General features: G+C 34.9%; 1 protein-coding gene across 7 annotated transcripts in view; it reads right to left on the reverse strand.

Moving 5' to 3' along the window:
- Raskol (Ras GTPase-activating protein raskol) overlaps positions 1-20,798 on the reverse strand; it is a 370,271-nt gene that overhangs the window by 192,059 nt on the left and 157,414 nt on the right. For 4 of the 7 annotated variants that reach the window (XM_083037552.1, XM_083037554.1, XM_083037553.1 and 1 more), the window contains exons 1-2: positions 16,047-16,319; positions 2,814-3,320 (exon numbers count right to left, since the gene is read on the reverse strand). The exons of 2 other annotated variants lie outside the window; for them this stretch is intronic. In XM_083037552.1, coding sequence (XP_082893678.1) covers positions 2,814-3,048 — 235 coding nt within the window. In that variant the 5' untranslated portion in view covers positions 3,049-3,320; positions 16,047-16,319. Of the gene's footprint in view, positions 1-2,813; positions 3,321-16,046; positions 16,320-20,798 lie in introns of those variants that run through there. One more of the 7 variants, XM_083037557.1, reaches the window with a different exon arrangement.

Genomic DNA, 20,798 nt, shown 5'->3' on the forward strand with positions numbered 1-20,798 from the left:
AGTAAAATTCCCAACCGGGCAAAATCCCCAGAAAATCTTGACAGGCGGTTTCACCCAGCGGTCGTCTAATCCGAGTGAAAAGCGTTCGCACACGCGGCGAATGAAATGCATTATACATACTTGACTGAGTACGTGCATAAATATATCGCAAGGAAAAAGCGAAGTAGTAAAAGAAATGAAGAATTGTAAATATTAAAATGTCAACGTAACAATGTCACGGTCATCAAACTTAATCCCACGTTAAACGCGTATATGTAGGTATATGTACTATATGTATATCAATAAAAATTCCAAGTAATGCAAATTTCTATCCTGAGACCTGTTAGCTATCCTATACATGTCAGAGAGAAATCATATTTATATAAATTGCAAATCTTTTATGAGACTCGCTGATCAAACATAATCATTTTAAGTTATATGCAATTAAATATTAAAATTATAAAGATATTCAAATGCGTGTAAAAATTTCGTTATAAAAATATATACAAGTAAAATCGTAATTTATTATAGACAAAGAATGTTGCATGGTAATCTTTATTTTTCCATAGAGAGAGTGAATATTATCATCTCAATAATATTATACTCAATTAATGCATCCACTGCCCACTATGTACGATTATCTTATCTGATTAAATCACTTATATATCCGACACATGTCAAGGTAAATATTTTAACGAGAAGAAAATCTTGATGGGCGTTTCATTCCGTCGTTCTCACCCACGCAAAAAGTGAAAAGTGTTACACACATCCACGTTAAAATATAAAATAGCCAATACATGGGATACAATTTTTTCGTATTAAATAACGATATAATTTTAGTACTGCAATTTATCATCATTTCGCGTGTAATTATACTTATTATAATTAAATTTTATACGAGATTTTACAAAAATTGATTTTTTGAATTATTGAATTTGAAGTTTTATTATCAAGATATTGCTGTAGAAGATAATAATGTATTGTGCGCGTGTGATAAATATAATTGTTTTCTAAAATTTTCACTAAGAAAATAACCGCAAACTATCTTCGAGAGAAGAAATCATCAAAATACATATTTCAATAATAGTAAACCATTGTGTCTGCACATATATACATATCCAGAATATATATTATTCATAGTATATATGCTTTTAAATTACAAAATATATGAAAGATGCGGATATATAAATATAAATAATCAAATACATTAAATATAAAATAAAATTTTAAATAAAATTTTATCTTTATACTTTATACATTTAAAAATTACAAATAACTCGACAAAAGTAAAATATGCTTCACGTTTTGCCAGAGTTAAAAAAAAATCAAAAGAGAAGAAGACGATTGTCTCTTCACATAAACGAGTTAATAGTATTGTGGTTTAATAATAATCCTGTATAAAATGCATACACAGACTACCCGATTTGCCGCGATCTGTCTCGATTAAATAACCCAATCGCCCACCCTGGCATGGCGTTAAGATACATATCCGGCGTCAAGGTAAAGTCGCCTACCGAGTGAATCCGCAAAAAAGCTTGACGGCCGTTTAACTTCGCGGTCTGCGCCCACACGCGCAATTGCGCGGTTAAGGTGAATTTATACGCCTCATTCTCCGGGTGATGCGAAATGAATGCGTAGGATAAACGAGCTCTCTTTCTAATGCATTGTAAAAAGTGCATCGCCCGACAAAATTTTACGTAATTTAATGCGATTTCCCAGTAATTTTGCAAAAAGTGTGAGATAAAAATTTAATTATATAGATGCTGACGAAAAAAAAAAAATAATTTCCATATATTAATGTGTAAAATTATTTTAATTATAAATTACTCTATTTGCTTGTACAAATCGAACGAAATAAAATCTTTTCTTTCGGAGCACGAGATGAATTTACTGCCTTTGTAGAAACAATTTACTTTCTTTCGCGTCAGCAATCCAGAATGATCATGAAAAGTGAACGGTGTAGATTCACTTTTTATAATTCAATTTTAATTTTCTCGCCGCAGAAATGCATTCGCGATGGTAAATCACGGACGAGGATATCTCCTTTCAACGCATGCGTGAGCATGCATTGTATGTTAATGGCAATTATGCGAAAGATAGCAATTGGCTTATGGACCATGAAATAATGACGCAAGTGCATCACACATACTAGTCACATGCAAGATCCTAACTCGAGCCAACTTGTAGTGGCGCCAAACTATTGCTTTAATTTAGTACCTTATCTGAGCAAAGAAAAGAGAAAGAGAGAGGGAGAGAGAGAAAACACGGACACGTGTTAAGTACACGTTTAAATGACGGCCATCTTTTCATCCTACGCAAGACGATATACGAGTTCACGGCGCCGAGCAACGACGTAAATCCTAAAAAATCGCACGCATTTGTTACCTCAGCCGGAACGAATGTGATGCACGATATTTCTGCGCCTGTATCTTTCGTTTTTCAATCTCGATCTCTGAATTCTGTGTTACAAGTTACCGATCCGGATCGGTTGAAAAAGAAAAAGACATTCATGGAGGAAAATTCGAGTTACCTTTCTAATCTAACTCTATCACTTCTTTTTCCAAGAATAAGGCAAATATTTTAAGATCACAAAAATTATTCTTTTCTTTCGTGTAATAAAATATATAATATTAATAAAATAATAATAGAATAAAATATATATAAATTGTGGCAATTTTTTGACAGTACAAAGAGCAAAAAAAAGGAAGATAGAGTCATCTGAAATTTCTTGACATCATTTTACGCATCGAGACTCGTAATCACTCGAGAGACTTGGGGAGATTTCCGAAGGAGGAAGAAAGGGAGGATATATATATCGTGCAGGCACATCTTACCGCAGTAATGGACCAAAATGTGAAGAGTTCCAGCGTGGATGCGGCTGTCGCACCAGGAAGCGGTGTCGACCTGCGGCTCGAAGAGAGAGAGGTCGAGGCCCTCCATGTCGCTCTCGCCGCAGGAATCGCTCAAGGGTTCGAAATTGCTCCCGTTGGTTCCCTCGTCCTCATTCGCCAGCTCCTCGGAGAGGTTCTCGCAACCGCCTCCGCGGCGGCATCGGGGCGTCAATGCCATTTTCAGACCAACACTCTCGCGAAAACCGCAAAATCTTTTTCTCCTCCTCCACCCCCCTCGCTGCCCTCCTTAATAAGTCTCGCGATGCATGCACTCGGCGGAGCGCCGAACTTTTCTCACGAAGATATATCTCACGTGCGCAGCATCAATTCCTCCACGGATTTCTCGCACCCTTTTATCGTCTCGAACTCGCGCGTCCTCGCATCCGCACCTTCGCGCACTTCTTCTGTGAGTCTCACCTTTTCATTTCACGGTAACTCGCGTTCGCTCGTCTGCGGAGAATCGGTTTGAATCTTTCGCGTGTGTTGAAAACGATATTCTCCACTGTGAGATGTGAGATATATAGAACACGTCCCACGTTTTTCTCGCGCGAAATCTTAATGGATTCTTCGACAGTTCTTGAAATCGACTTCTGTCACTTTGTGAAATATTTAATTAAATTTAAAAAAGGTGGGCCAACATGTGTAAAAAATTTCTTCAAAATAAAAATATCTACTGTTGAGTTGTCTCGCGTTTCTCGCGTAAAAAATCTTAATGACAATTTCTTCGACAAATTCTTGAGTTCAACTTCTCTCTCTTTAAGAAATATTTAATGTGAAAGATCTGATTCCAAAAATAATTGATGTTAAATGATTTCACATGCAAAAAAAATCAAATTCATCAAAGAATCGTATCAAAAGTCAGACGCGTTAAAAAAGGTGGGGCATGTGCAAAAAATTTCTTCAGAATAAGAATATCAAGTGTTGGTTAAAGTTAAAGTTTCTCGCATCGCGTTCATCTTTTTATTAGCGCTAATCCGCGTTTCACCAGATTTAATCAGAATTAGTTACGCTTCTTTGAGAGTTGGAAAATATATTTTATAAGTTTGCGCAATATAAAGTATACGACGATTTTTTCCCGACGTGCTATAAGTATCGGCGCAGTTTTTAATCAGGCATTCGCTTCTAATAGCTTTCATAAATTAACCTCACGCGCCAGACTAATAACGGTCATAATAACTCCCACCGACGCGCGCTGCCTATTTTTTCCATAAGTTACGCGTTCTATCATCCTAATTGGCTTCAACTTCTAATTACTTGCCGACTGAAAGCAAGAAGACGGAACAGGAACCAGATTTAAATTGATCGATTCAGTATATTAAACTGTCGACGTGGTACGTTTAATGCGATGGTTATCATGTTGCTCAAATAAATTCAAACATGGTAGTCAATCTCTTTTTCGTATGATATCAATTGTCATCATACTTTAAAATCAAATATTATGATTAAAATCTAAAAAATTTTCCTAATTATTCGTTAACGCATTAAAGCAAGTCAATTTCATTAATAAAATATCTTTCAATAATATAACTTTTTTATATAAAATATATAATTTCATGAAAAAAATGTATCATTAATAAAATAGGAAAAAAAATAACATTTGATCTCAAAAAGGCATAAGTTAATAAATTAATAAAATTAAATAAAAAATTAAAAATTAAAAATATTTTATTTGATCAAACAAAAGATTAATTTATTTATTATAAAAAAGTCGATTTCAAATTTACGATAGAATCTATCACGATCGAATGAGATAAAACGAAAATTAAAACCTTTTTCACAAAAAGTACCAAATTTATTTCAATTTTAAATGTAAATTTCGAGTGTGTGCAATTGATATAATTCTATATAAAATGATAAAAAATATAAAATATAAAATATAAAATAATTCTACATAAAATGATAAAAAAATACAAGTAAAAAGGAAGGTATTCTCTGTTAAATGTGATAATTAACACACGTGGTGTCGAATTAAGATGTAGTATGCGTACGAATGTAATTAAGAGTGACAGACATGACAGCTCGAGGCCATAATCTTCGATCTGATCTACTTATACGAATTCATTGAGCATGACAGACGTTCGTAAAGAGCCTATACCGTGTCAAACTCGCGCGACACGCGCGAGAAGGAAAGCGGAGATTGTGTCGCGCATTCTCTCGCTTTCTCGGGCAAGTGGCCAGCTCGTGCCAACCTGTCATTACGAATCCTTCAAGTTCAAGATCACGATGAAAGAACTCGCTTTCTCACTCTTACCCGCCGATCGCGAGATCACAGCGTATGTAGGACAAGAAAATGTGCCTTTGTGTTTTACAGGCGCAATTTTAACCAAATAACTTTTTATTTTATTTCTCGATTGTTTGAATTGATTAAAAAATTCGATTTAACATTAATATATATTTTTTCTCGTCCAAAATATTCACGAATACGATTTTTCAGCTGATGCTTCTTAACGATATTAAATTGTAGGTACGAGCAAAGTGAATGTTTTTGGTGCAGAGCAAAATGTGGAAATGGACTGAGAGCGAAAGGGTTAAGCGGGAATGAGACATTAATTATCTCGCGCGTGCTTCTCGTGCGCGAGCCAGATATAAATTATTATACACCGGTGGTTTGCTACCTCCGCTCTGTACCGATAAATTATTTACGCGTATTTACGCGACGCGAGAGAGAAAGAGACTTCCCGAGGGAGGACTCTCGCGGAGATAAAAGCGAAAAAACCAGTTACCATAATAAAAAAAAGAGGAAAATGTTTTGGCGACTCTGATAAAGAATTCGCATACCAACCAGCCAAATATGCGATGTATTTATACCCGACAAACACCTAATACGCAACCGTTAGTCATACGTATACGAAAAATGCTCGATCCAATCTACAATTTTTTTATACAAAATCGTTGATCTGTTATAAAAAAAATCATTAAATTATTACGCCATGTAGAGTTCTTTGATGAAGAGGACATATAGTATTCTTTTTATATTTTATTTTTTTATTTGTATCCTCTAATCTTATATTTTTTTTATTTTTTAATAAATTTATTTCACATGAGTTTTATATTTTCGTTTAGAAATTGCTTTTAGTGTGAGAAATATTTATCAGCAACATAGAATCGAGATTCACAAAATCACAAATTTTTTATTATTTATTATTATATATTTTATATATCAAAAAATATCTATCATTGAGATATTCACAAAATTATGTATAACACTTCCATCTTGATTAATAAAAATCAATGTTGAGAATTAATTTCTCAGAAATTATCCCTAAATAAAAGAGATCAGTAAAAAAAGTTTCCAATCCAAAAGATACTTCAACAAATTCGATATTCAAGCATATTCCATAAATCCAAGCTTTGCTTGTTCAATCATTAACTGACAATAAGTAACTCGTGATACTTATATAAAAAGATAATACTAATATGGATAAAAAAATTTTTTTAAATAATAAAAAAAGAAGGATTCTCTATATTGCCCCTAGTACTTTTGGATTGAATTTGCTTCTGGCGATCGAGCGTTCTCCGATCGTGGTCGATCATCAATCGTAATTAGGGGGAACGAGCGGCGCGTTTCCGCGGCGGTGCGTGCCCCGAAATTTATCGCGTGTGTGCGTGCGACGATGATCAAGATCACGGTTCGTTCTGCGGCGATCGCGCCGAAGATCACGGCGCGTGAACTGGTTTCGCGCACGAGAATACGCTTGGTGAACGCGTGCACGAAGAGAGAGAGAGAGAAAGAGAAAGAAGGGATGAGAAGAAAAGGAAATCGCGGACCGAGAGGTCGTTCGCATCCGCAGAGTTCGAAGTTGGCGGGTGAACGTGTAATCGCGTTTCGTGACTACGGCGTAGAATTCGTTGCCCTCTGTCCTTCTTCCCGCCCTCTCGTTCTGTACCATAGACGAAGGAAAAAAGAATACGGCGTGATACGAGACGGAGAAAAATTATAGAATCACTCGCGCACGAGATTTCTCGTGCGAAGGGGCCGGAGTGGAAGAGGAGAAAAATTATGGATAGCGTGCAATGGAAGAAAATCCCTAACTTGGCGTAATTAATCGCAGAAAGAAACAAGATCGTATAATTAATTGTTCCTATTTTTCTTTTATTATATTCATTGGACGTGCCGAATATATATATCAGGATATCTACTCAAATCTTGTAAAAAAATTCCCTAATCTTCCAAATATTTTCATTTAAAAAAATTCCAGGTAAAATAAGAAAATTTTAAAATAAATCTGTTTGCATATAAGAGCGAAATTATCAGACATAATCTTTGAAAAAATTCCCTTAGTCTCAGTCAATAAAATTCCATGAGAAAAAAATATCCCTAACAATCCTCGGTTTTTCTAAAGAATAGATACTCTGATATATATTATACAAACGGCGAGATGGATGCTATCGCGTCAAGAAACACGTACGCGCCTATCACGATAGAATTGTCTTCAAGTTTTCAAAGCTTCAATTACGGGCAGATCTTCCATAAATTGTTGCGGCTGATAAGCACATGTGCAGAAGCAGATCGCGGAAAATAACGCTCGAGATATATTTTCACTCTTGTCTCGTAATTTCTCCGATAAATTAATCCATCCATGATTCATCGTGCGATCTTGCACGGTAGCGCAGCTGTTTACCTATAACGATAGAGACAATTGCGAAGTCATAAAAGGAAGCCCCATCCCTGAAATGTTCCCTACAAGATTGACGATCATCGTCCGACATTAACATCTTTTCAAAACATCGGATTGAGATCATTATCGTATCGTATCTCCGTATCTTATATAACGTGCGAATGAACCCGGGATCAAGTATATTACTCCCGTAATTTTAGGTGTGATGCATCTTGAAATTAACTCGTTACAGAGAGTTGTTGCTCAAAAAATGCCGATGCAGCTAGTAAAGTGACCGTTTTTCTATATTAATTTATTCATGAATGTTAATAAAATATAATTTTGTCCCCTTTTTTCTTTATACTTTTTATAAATAAAGAATCATGATTCAATCATTCATTTCCACAGAAATCTTTAAAAAAATTAATCTCTCCTGACTTTCCCGATATCTCTTAAGCCCATTTTTAATCTTTCCCTTCTGAATTAAAAAAAATAATAATAAATGCGCATGCGACCGGTACTTTTTACGAGAGAATCATCATATCGTCGGTCGCAGGTGTCGTTGCATCGCGAGCGAATCGATTCGGACGCGAGCCATGTCGTAAAAAGACCGTCTCGTAAAACGTGCGACAGAGGAAGGAGAGAACGAGACGCCGCTGGGATACATCCAGCTGGTCACATTGACGTGTTCTCTCAACTTGGACCGCGCGAGAAACACAAGCGAACCTTGACATTTCTCACGCGGAGGTCACGAAGAAGAAGAAAGCGGCCACGAGAGCGACCTTAAAGCCGTCTCGGCCGCGAGAGCATCCGAGGGAAGAGAGATCCTTGGTGGTTCCGGTTACCATGAGAACCTCATAGTTGCCTACTCACTCGGCGAAAAGCCCGAAGAGAAGAGAAGAGAGCCGAAGAGCGGAACCGAAGAAGTAGGAGGAGGAGGAGATGAAGGCGGCCAAAGGCAGAAGCGAAATGCCTACTTACGACAACCGCGATCCCCCTCGTAAACATCGGACGGCTCCTGGGAATCCGCGCGGCGAGAACAAGGATACCCAGGTGCAGAGGCACCGATAACGACCAGGTCTCCGATCGACCGCGGGAGGCAGCCGTGTAACGCCGCCTTACATTGTAACGAGAAGGTTACCTTAGAGAGAAGGAGGATATCTTCAAGCATTCTCGTCATTTTTGCCGCCGCGGACGTCACCGCCGCGGATCGCAAACCCGGGGCATAATTGCCTCAAACTTTACGGATAATTGAACGAACGGACGCGCGTCGAGACACGCGTTATTAATTACGGACGCGCGATCGCGGCGATCGTAGTACACCCGTGTGTGCTCGCTCTGCTAATGATGCCGACGACTGCGGATGAAATTAAAACCCTTGAGAAATAACGGACGTTGATTGGTGAGCTACGATGATTTTTATATTATACGGCAGCCTTTGAAAAGCCAACACTCTTTTATCGTATTCCTTGTCTGTGGGAGAATCGAGAGTCGTTGATAGAAACAGAATAATTGTAACAAAATTATATTTATATTTTTGTGATTATATAGAGTGACATAATTGCATTATTATTTTTTCTTAATTACTACATTTCTAGGATTTTTTTTTATTATCTTGATTCTTAATGATTCGGTTCACTATAATGTTATAACGAAAAAAATTAATTAAATTATTAAATTATAATTATAAATTATTTTAAAAAATTGCTATATTACACTAAATGCATCTTTTATTAAAATTGTTATGAATAATGCATTGCAATATATGAATTGTGAATCTGCGCGTCGCGCGTGAAATTTTACTAGAAACAACGTGACTAATTCAACGTTCGCGCATAAATAAAGCTAAGTGTCTTAGACGCATAATATAATTTGAAAGGATGATGGATTCGCTCATGCACGCGGCCACGTAGGTAATACTAATTTAAATTCGCAAAAGCGCTTTCTACAAAATGTGTTACGTCTGAATAGTAAGTCGGTTATGCGGTGTACGCTCCGGGGGAAAATGCGAGTAACAGCGCTGGTTGTTATGTTGTATATGTATAACGAACACGCGAGAAGAGAGAGAAAGAGAAGTTAAAGGGTGAAACAAAGAGGAGAGAAACGAGCAGACTGGATCGAATCAGCTGAGAGGAAAGCCGCCTTCTGGCGAGTTCAACAGCTTTCTTAAATCAAGGATACGAGGGAGATTTGTCGAAGACGAGGCCGACGACGCCGACGACGCCGCACAATTTGTTACTCGGACATCGCTCAAACGATTGCCCCGTAATAGGAAATTGGAAAAATCGACGAGACTCGTAATATCAGAGAATCTTTACTTTCTAGTTTAATTAAGGAAAAGTAATTTCATAAATAAATATCCATAAATATGCAATAAATATATATATGCAGATATAATAGATATGTGAATTTGATTTCTTTTAAAAAGTTTGAGATAAAACAATTCTGAAATCAAGTAAATGTCAGTAAAATATTCTGAAGACGATAAGAAAAATATCTGTGAGCAAATAATGCAAAATATAACACACATTATATGCTAAATAAATATTTATGACATTTAAACCAACAGTTAAATGCAAAGCGTATATAACATGAATACAACACATTCACAGTAATTTTAATAAGATACATTTAGTGTGTAATATTTATTTTATAATTTATAATAATTATATAATATAATCATTTAATCATTTAAAATATATTATTTAAACAGATATAAAATTTAATATTTTTTTTAATGATTATATATAATGTTTAATATTATGCAAAATATGTAATATCTTTACAACTTTTATATATTACATCTCACACAATAATAACTCCATAAATAGCATAAATCTCTATGTATCGTAACTTTTATTTAGTTAACTCTTTTTTCGTATCTATGTAGTAATTACATAAATAAAATAATTCGTAATTTTTTTAATTTTTCGTTAATTTTAATTTATTCGAATTAAAACAATCGATTTTCGATTTTCGGCGACGAAGGAGGATAATTCCGGGCGCGAAGAGAGTAATTAAGAAACGACCGAATCTCTCTGTAATCTCGTCGCGAGGATTTTAAAGGCGAGATTTTCGTCGCGAGATTTCGCGATACGGGTTTACCGGAACAAGAAGGTCGAATTGATCAAAAGCTACGACCAGCAGCGGCGCCGACCACCAACCGAGTAATTTGTCCTCTGATGGTCGGCGTTGGTAGCTCTCGCGTTTGCACGACGCGAACTTAATCTCTCGCAAGTTCTCCTAGGACTAGCGCCAAGTCCTTCCCCTATTCACGATCACGTCGGACTTTACCGGGAATTCACCAACTCCTATACGAATCTGATGGAGAGGCACACAGCGGTAACATTATACAGTCAAAGCAGAGATTCGCGGAGACCATACTTATCGTTCCGTTCGTTAAATCTCGCTCAGGCAAAAGATAAGAAACGGAATCGGATCTTTTCTGTCGGCTTTAGAAATTTACGCGTATCCTATATTTGAAGCATAGTCCATACTTTGTATATGTTAAAATTTGCATACACGTTTAGCGAATGTCAAATTTCTGTATTTCTGACAAGCTGCATTTTTTAATAAAAAATTGATCGAGACAAAGAAGGAGAGGGAGTAAAAAAATTATTAGAACAGAACTAGCTGTGTACAGTCTTGAAAAGAGTTAAATAAATCCTAAACATAGTCGACATATTGAATTATACGTATTTGCGCAATTTGTATTTGTACACGACTGCAATAAAGAAAAATCGAGGTACAAATGACAGACATTTTTCGCTCTTTTTTCAGGAAAGGTACTTTTAGTAACCGCGCGTTCGCGGAGAACTCTTTTATTTTTCCGAATCGTGCACTTTGTATTTAAGTCGAGATTGCACCGCGAACATTGTTTCTAAAGACTGTGATGCAATACAAAAAAAGAATCCTAGCAATCGCCGAGAAACAGACGCGCAAACATCGATCTTAAAGTCCCTCGTGCCCGGGGGTTCAAGGGCTTATTACGGTCCATCTTACCTTGGGAACCCACGGCGCGGACGATTGAACTTTTCTCCGCGCGGCCCTAAAGTCTCGAGATTGTGTCTCGTTTTTTCACGATAACAATCTTCCCAGATACTCGAATGCAATAATGAAATTACTTCTCCCTTTTGTCTCCGTAACGTATCGAAAAACAATCGGCAACAAAATTACGAATACTATTTATAAAATTACTACATAAATACGAAAAAAATATTGCAACGAAATTTATATATATATATTTTTGTAATTATATAGAGTAATATAATTATTATCTTTGATATTAATTTTTAATTATTATTATTATTATTATATTATTTCTATAATTTTTTATTATTCTGATTCTTAATGTGTGATTCGATTTATTAATATTGCATTTAAAAAGTTAACTAAATTACATTCACGAAGAACTATGCTATTTATGAAGTTATTATTGATGTAATATATTATAAGATGCAATATATATATAAAAATCGTAATATTACATAATATTAAGCATTACGAATAATGTAAAATTGTAAAACATTCAAAATATTGCTACACACTAAATATATCCTTTCATTAAAATTGCTATGAATGTTGTATTCATGTTGTATCCATGTTTTCGAACAATATGCTAATTTATGTGAAATGAGTAACAAAACTGCAACTAAACATCTAATTCAAAAATTCCGAGGCTTAATAACAGCGTGTTGATTCGAAAACCGGCACACAATATCGCGTGATGTCTGAAACATCAGTTAGGTCGATATATACCTATCTAACAGTAAAAAGTTCTGCTATATGATGATAAAACACGTCGAACTCTTACAAAAAGACTTTACACAGAGAGAGTTTATACTCATTTGTCGTCCGTAAACCATAAAAAGTGCATCGTAACTGCACAATTCCCATTTAGGTCTCTATCATGTTGCTCAGCTAAATAAATCTGGAATATCTCTAATTTACTTGCAATTTAAAATTTCAACAATTTGACAATTAATATAAATATATTCAACTTTTATAAATATTCATTATATTATACTACTATAAAATATATTATAAAATATATTATAAAAATTCACTTTAGAATAAAATTGCAAAATTTTTTTATATTTAGAAGAAACCTAATTTTATAAAACCGAAATATATAAAATCGATATAAAAAAATGAAAAATACGAATTAAAAAAAAATTGCTCGTGGGATAACGAAATAAAATGTATTAAGCAGTGTAATGTCGCACAGTTGTATGGGGATGGATGACTGCTTGCAAAAATCCTACGGCAGAAATTTCATTTCGTTCGCAATTACCTTTCTCGAAGATAATAGCATCAGCTTTCCGCCGTGACATGGCGAGAATTTCAAATCTGGAGACCGTCAGCAAACAGGCGTGCATATACTATATAAGACAAAGCCGCGAAGGTCCGCGCGTGTCTAGTTTTACCTGCCGACCGGTCGGCTATCTACATTTAATTATGCAAAATCTCGCAAAGGCCGTTTTACCGTGCAAACGGATTTTTTATTTCAAGAGCTGCGCGAACGATGTTGCGTCGAAAAGAGTGAATGCTCGTTTCGCGATAAAAAAAAAAAGATACTCTAAAGAAGTACGCATCTCGTTAAGAGTTATTAATGGCGCCCTTCTTGTATATTCGTGAAACGCGCGATTATAATAGCGATTCTTAATTAATAATTTCAACGCTGTTATTGCGTATTCGCTGATGTAATGTGTGTAAAACCGATCGTGCACAGTTGAAAAATTTGTGTTAAATTTAACAAATATCACCTGTCCCAAACGGTCCACAGAAATTTTTGTGTTAATTTAACATAATACGGATATGTTAAATGGTGACACGAATATTGTGTTAATATTTTAACATAAAATAAATGCAAACTTCAAATAAACTTAAAATAAATTTTGTGTAAAATTAACATAGTTTTAATGTAAAAATTAACTAAAAAAATTGTTAATTTTACATTTTATCACCCCCACTTATATTATAAAGTAAAATTAACATTTTTTTTCTGTAAATTTTAACAGATAAATCTTGTCACTAATAATACGGAACATATTTATTGTGTAAAATTAAAAATAGATATACATTGTGTTATTTTTACACTTTTTTTTAGTTGTTTTAATAATTTAACATTTGAGTCCAATTAACATAACAGCAATATGTTAAATTAACACATGAATGTGTTAAATATTTAACACAAAAATTTTAACGGGGATCGTTTTTAACAAGAAAACACAAATTTTCCAACTGTGTGCAATAATAGTACAGCAATATATATATATATATGTATGTATATATAAATTAGCAAACATTGCTATGAATCGTTATATTAAATTGATATAATTAAATTCACTCCCTTCCCCCGTCAAATTTCTAATGTTCAAATGTTTGCAGATATATATGAGTTGTGAAAATTATTAATAATTTATTAATAAAAATTATTAATAAAATTGTTAATAAAAAATTATTAAATTAATTAAAATATGTGAAACTATATAAGGGAAAGAAGAGAGATAGAAAAGTGTGAAAAGAAAGACTTTTTAAGCCAACATCAATTAGCGTTTGATTAATTAAATTAGCGCTCTCTATCTCTCTCTCTTTCTCTTTCTCTCGCTTTTATAATTTACTACAATCAAACGAGGAGCTGTGAATCGTCAAGTTGGAATTAGCTTCTGCAACTGCTGCTGCAACATGGTCCAACAGTTTAGAATTCATTATTGATTCTGGAAACGTACAGACAGAGTTACAGTATTCACTGCTAACAGTCTGCGTAACTAATCCCGAGACAATATATTTTGCTGATTACCATTTACCCTTTTATTTGCCGTATTTATCATAACAAGAGAAAGAGAGAAAAGATTCCGTTAGCAAACGATCAAACACTAAATCATTTCTCGATTATTAACCGCTTCATACGCATAATCCGAGTTCACGTCTCTACCGATCGTTATTAACCCATCTTCGGATTTTTATCTCCATTAATATAAAGAGTGAATGAAGTAATAAGTCAACGAGAAAAATGATGACATTCTCCGTCATACCCATGGCCGATGTACAGTTATAATATTAATATACGTACACACAGTTATAATATTAATATATGTACGTAGACAGATGCGCATAAACAAAAGTATATTAAATCTAATCTAGATTTTACAGATTATTATTCTTTCTTTTATTCTTTTGATCATTATTAGAATTTTTAAATCCTAATTGCGATGTAAAATAGCAAGAGTGAATGATTTCAATTATTTAATCAACTTAAGTCGATAAATTTTTATTTAAAGCAATGAATAAATCAAAGGTCACGATCGTATCCTAGTTCCAGTACTCCGTACTCGAATCCTAGAAGCCTCGATCGCGAAAAACCAGTCGCTGGCGACCCCGATCCGCGAGATGAAACTCGATACACGCAAGATGATTCATTGACGCATGGAGGCGAAACGTGTCACGTTTCCACGGACCGTTTACCCTGATCGTGCGTTTCAAAACATAAGGATGAAAGGATAAAAATCGCGAGGCGCCCTTTTCGACGACGATCACGGAATATATATTTCTGCCGACTTTCTCTTTCGCTGTACCACGATGCTCTTTCTCTCTCTCCTTTCTCTCTCTCTCGCCTCTTTTCTTCTCCAGCGCTGTCGCGCGATCAAGATAAACGTGCCCGAAAAAAAACTTGGGCTACTCGAGGGCACTCGAGCTCCAGCTCGAGGCATACCGTCACGTTTTGCGGCCCGCGAATCAAATCTTGCATCGAAACGTTCACCGGAATCGTCGTCGAGGACACTCCTTTCGAAGTAAAAGCCCGTCATCTCATAGTCAAAAAAAATACTGACAAATACTAATAAACATTATAATATATAATGCAAATAATTAATAATCTTGAGATTTCAAGCAGATAAAAATTAAGGAATATAATTTTATGTACCCTCAATTTTTAAACACAGTTTTATCGTAAAATATATATTTAAAAAGAAATATATATTATCCGCTCTGATATCAAGGAAAATAGCGATATTTGAATCATTCATTATATATATACAATATTATTCTATATTATATATAACATATATAAATAGAGAAATAATTATGTATAATATAATGAACGATTCGAATATCGCTATTTTACTATCATAACGGATACTTAATTTCATATTTTTCGTCAGGCAGTATCGCGTGACATTCGCCGAAATTCTGATACGAACGACGTCATCACCGCCATTGCTTCGCATTTCCTTCTCGTTGTATTTTATGATACGTTTTCACGTGGCAGATTTATGTTATATTTAAGCTTTTTAACCAACTTCCGCATGGCGTGAATTTATTCTCAAAGTTATGTTATAACGAAGCACGGCCTGCATATCAATTAAACATTCAAAATATACTTAAAAACTAATTATTCCGAATGCACCATACATCTCCAACGCACCTACAAAATTGCAGTTCGCTCGTAACGAATGAACGCTGTCGATTTGTAAATTACTCGATCAACTTTCGTATTCGCGGAATCGAACGGAATCGATGACAAATTATCTCACACGACACAGTGTCTCTCGTTACTTGATTCAATAATAATTCTTACCTTCACTTTCGCAGATTCAAAATCAATCGCGTGATATACCAAAAGTCCGTGCCATGAAGTGAGCGTCGCGACACTCGCGAAACGAAGCGGCGTTCTTCACTCGGAAAAAAACACTCTCTTACCCCCCTTTTCACGAAAGATGAGCAACGCACATCACACTTGGTGTTTGTTTTCCAGATACGGATCACCGGACTATTCGAAACTATCACATTTTCCCCGCTAAGCGTATGAACATCCACGAGCACGCACGCGACAAACACCCGACACGATAGTCTGTCGCGGACTGACAACGCGGGACGACGCTGGCGCCCGAAGCCGGCCGAGCGCGGCCGGAAACGCTCGAAGCCGCCCGAGCCGCGCAAGAGTGTATCACGTGCGTACTGTCAATGTCAATATTCGATGTTTTTTTGATGCTCTTTCTGTCAATTCTGTCGATGATTAAAGTAAGTATATTTCCCGGTTAGGGAAACAGAATATCTGCAAAATTCGCCATCCTCTTATTTCACTGAATTCTAAAGATCTCGGCAATCGGATGCGGTTTGCATCGTGTCAATAAAGAGTTTAAAGTTTAAGATTTTGTCTGAGCCGCTATTATAAAGAAATTTATTTATTTAATTTAATTTATAAATTTAAAAATTTAATTCCTTTCTCGTTTGTACGAACCTCGATCGAAGATCTGTCATCACATTTGTCAAATTATCTAATTAAATCTAATAGTTATCTATGTGGCTGTGACAATATAAAAGTTCAAGTCCTTTTCGTATTTTAAATTTTAAAATATTAATATAGTTAATAAATTCGATTGGAAAATTACTTATTTGAAATTTTAAGAAGCAAAAATAATTTTAATATATTTCCGTAAGAAAAATTCTAATAAGGATAAATCTAGTGAATGAGCTTGTTTATCCAATAAATTGAATAATAATGATGAAATTGTTAAAATTTTCAAAATATGCTAGTTTCGATAAATCATCATTCACAAAAAAAAATATTAATTATTGTTATTATTAATATTTTAAAATTCACACAGATTTTGCAACGACTTATAATATATTGATATTCACTGTATATATATTGATAAAACAACTTTTTCTAGTGTATCTACATATTATTTTATATGCTGTTTATCTATTGATAACACGCGAAAATCTTTATTAGCTTAGAAAACATTTTTATGTCGAGTAATTGCAGTTTTAACTACAAAGATTTAAAGATTTAATTTTATATATATACGTAAAATAGCAAAATTATTTTATATATAACTATATTTTTAACTTATACCATTTAAACACTCGTGCGTTATTTTCACAGTTATTCTGTTACATAAGTAATGGATGCGACTAAAGTGTACATTCTATTTTTATTATAAAAATAAAATCGAAATGATAAACATTTTCCATTTTTACCAGCCACATTCAATCTCAGCAATCACAAAGATGAAGCAAATAAAAAAACGAAAAAAAACAATAAAGCACAACTTGGAAATTGCATATGTAAAATATAATAGTTTGTTATTTGCTTAAGTGTGAAAGCGAAATCATTAGCAATCGAGTATTCGCCGATTTCCTTTACTTTCGAACGATATTAATGAAGCGTGTATCATGTTCCAGTCATAAATGTTGTATCGCACTCTCACGTGCTATGTTCGTCGCATATCGTATCAGAGATGCAATTTATTAAATAAAGATCGTGCTTTATCATAGTCGTCGGCGGAACAAGACAAATTCAAGTCGCGCAAAAGTGACGTTAAAGGCCGTTGCAAGTGAAAAAGTTTTAGTCGTAACCGTAAGATTGTAAACAAATCACAGCCAAACATTCTTACTGCACTGTAAAAATGCTTGACTATGATTGGTTGATTAACTTACGGCCCTACTAAAATTTTTTCACATACAATCAAGCCTTAAGATAGTAGAAATTTTTTGAAATTATTTCAGAACATATGTAATTAATAAAAGAACAAAGTATATATTATTAATGAAATATAATATATAAAAAAAAATTAATTTTGAGAATGTTTGCGATACTATTAGAAAAATATTGTCTTATTACATTTTATTATATACAAAATTATCATTTGTTTCAATCATATTTATAAATAAAAGAAATTAATCTTTAGCATTCGTTCTCAATAAAATTTTTAAGTTTTCTTCGAGTTATCTATTCAATCATTAAATTTACATCGTATCTTTCTCGCATTATCTCTATCTTTGTTTGCTTAAAATATACTTCTATCTTCTTCTCCTCGGTAGATGTCACCGTGACAAATAGCAGAAGGTATACTGAAAGTTAATGACAAACTTTCCTCACCCGAGAAAGACGGATAATGAAAATGTTGCAAGGAAAGGCAATGAGTAAGACAGAAAAAAAATTCCAGTACGACTGGTCCACGATTTCAGCTTTCCATTATGAAGCTTTTCAACGCCAGATACACAATTTTATCTGTACTTTCAGCACAGAGACGATAAAATTATCTCTGTTCCCTATCCAATTTATCGGGCTCTTCTAAATTCTCCTTACAGTTAGCGTGATTGACACAGAGAGTTTATCGATCCGAATTGCTAAAGCTAGAGTATCGTTCACTTCATATTCGATTCCATGAGCACAAAGAAGGTCTTTATATACGGTCCGTGTTAATCAAAGGCTATAGATTGCCATAGATTGTCACATCGTCATCGTGTATTTGATACTAAACGTGATTGCCTAATTTTCCTCTCAGTAAGTCACATTAAACAAATAAAACTCAGAATTGAACCGTCACATTAATATACAGTAATAAACGCATCATGAGAGAGAGGAAGAGAGATTTTCCCGCATCTTTATAATATCAAAAATTGAAACGACAGAAATTTTATTGGTTTGAACAACCCGTTAGACTTTCGTTCGCGAAAATAAAACATTTGAAGTTTGCCAGACGAACTGGAGAGCCGAACGAGAACCAAGTCACGAAAGAAAGAACAGAGAGAGAGGAGGGGGGCATGAGGAACTTTGATGTCAAAAATAGCCAAAAATTCTTGCCATCCTGAGAGCACTGAGCGTCTTCTCTCGCTCTCTAGAAAAGTAACGGTCCCGGATCGTTGAACCTGGTGCATGATGTCGCCGGTGCCATTAACAGAACCCGAGGAAAAAGGAAAGACTAAGGAGGATTCATTGTCGCGGGAAAGAGGAATCAGTCCAAGAATATACCCGAGGCTATATCCCTGGCCTTGTAACGATCCGATAAGAGACATGGAGAGAATTATTGTAGTAAATGTAAAATCCACGCGGACAAATCAGCCTTACCTCCGCGCGTATATAGTTGCTCCGATTTTTATTTATAAGAGAGATTTTCCACGATATACAGAACAGAAGGAATCATCACGATAAAAAAAAAAACGTCGTACACATCTGGCGCGTGACTGGAAATTCGCGGATCTAATTGTGATAAGAAAATTCGAGATAATTCCTTTAACAGATCGCGTTAATGTTTCTGTAATGCAAATAATATGAATAAAAAAATAAAGAATAATCATTATTATAACAGCAAAATTGTGTAACTTGTTATACTACGCGACATGTAAGAATATTTAATTTTATGATTAAACAAGTATCTTTATTCTTATTATTTTGTAATTATGATTGACACAAATCCACTTTGTACTTTATTGAATTTTCGCTTGCAAATGTAATAAGCGTCAGCGCTTTTTAAAATAAAAGTTTTTCTCGCGTCGCACAGATCATGACCAAGCTAGAAAATAGAGAAAGAAAAGTAACTATCCGCATCAAGGCGGATAAACTTGCACGTCGTTCGCAATAATGTGCCGTATCAGGCGCGACCTGATGCAACGTATAATCTCGTAAAATTCATTTCAGGGAGTCAAAGGGTGGCTTAACGAAATAGATGACTGCGATTGCCTCAAGTGTACGACAGCCCGGAACAGATTTTCCACATAATAATACCTATTAAGGCTAGCTGTTACGTATTGCTGCCATTTGGAGTTTGCTCGTTCGCGAACATATTGAATAACCGCGGCGATAGGGATTGCGGAAAATAATTACGATCCGACCTGTTAGATTCCTATAATGGCCCTTTTCATTAGCAAACGTGGCGAGAACTTTCGAGCCATTTAGCGCCGACCTTGGTAAGGATCTGCAATAGAGACAATATGTTTCCCGGTCGAAATCGCTGAGAAAATCGCGTGTAGGAATCCGAGACGCAAAGCTGAGCTAAGCGGAATATATATATATCAGTCTAAATTTTAAAGCATAGGTGGCCAACCAGCGACACGTGTCTCTAATGATAACAAAATGTCCTTTTAATGACGCTTAATTACCTAATTACAGGTACACAAATGAATAGCTTCACACTCTCGAATGATCCTATAAAGACATTAGATAACACAAGCGAATACGACGTTCAAATTGTGATTGGCACGCATTAGGGAAAGGTTGACCACTACTGACCTGAAGGATTTCACGCTCTCCAAACTCGTTCGACACAAACGACGCGATTAATCTTTCCTGCGAATGTCGCCGCCTTCTAATCTCGTTCAAATTATCCTTTTTTTAATCCTACCTAAAGTGTGAAGATGAACACGCGATTTGACACGACTCATCAACGCTTTATTTCGACATACTATCAAGAACAATGTAAGTGAATCGTCGAGAGCTTTTCAAGTGTATAAGAATCTTGTCAAAGAAATGTGTAAGTCACTTGAGATACTTCTTAAAATATATTGAAAAAAGATGTATTGTCTATTCAAAGATTTATCGCAA

Source organism: Prenolepis imparis, unplaced genomic scaffold (genome assembly GCF_030444845.1).
Source record: "Prenolepis imparis isolate NDT839.2.m4 unplaced genomic scaffold, iyPreImpa1.0 SCAF_5, whole genome shotgun sequence".
NCBI lineage: Eukaryota > Metazoa > Arthropoda > Insecta > Hymenoptera > Formicidae > Prenolepis > Prenolepis imparis.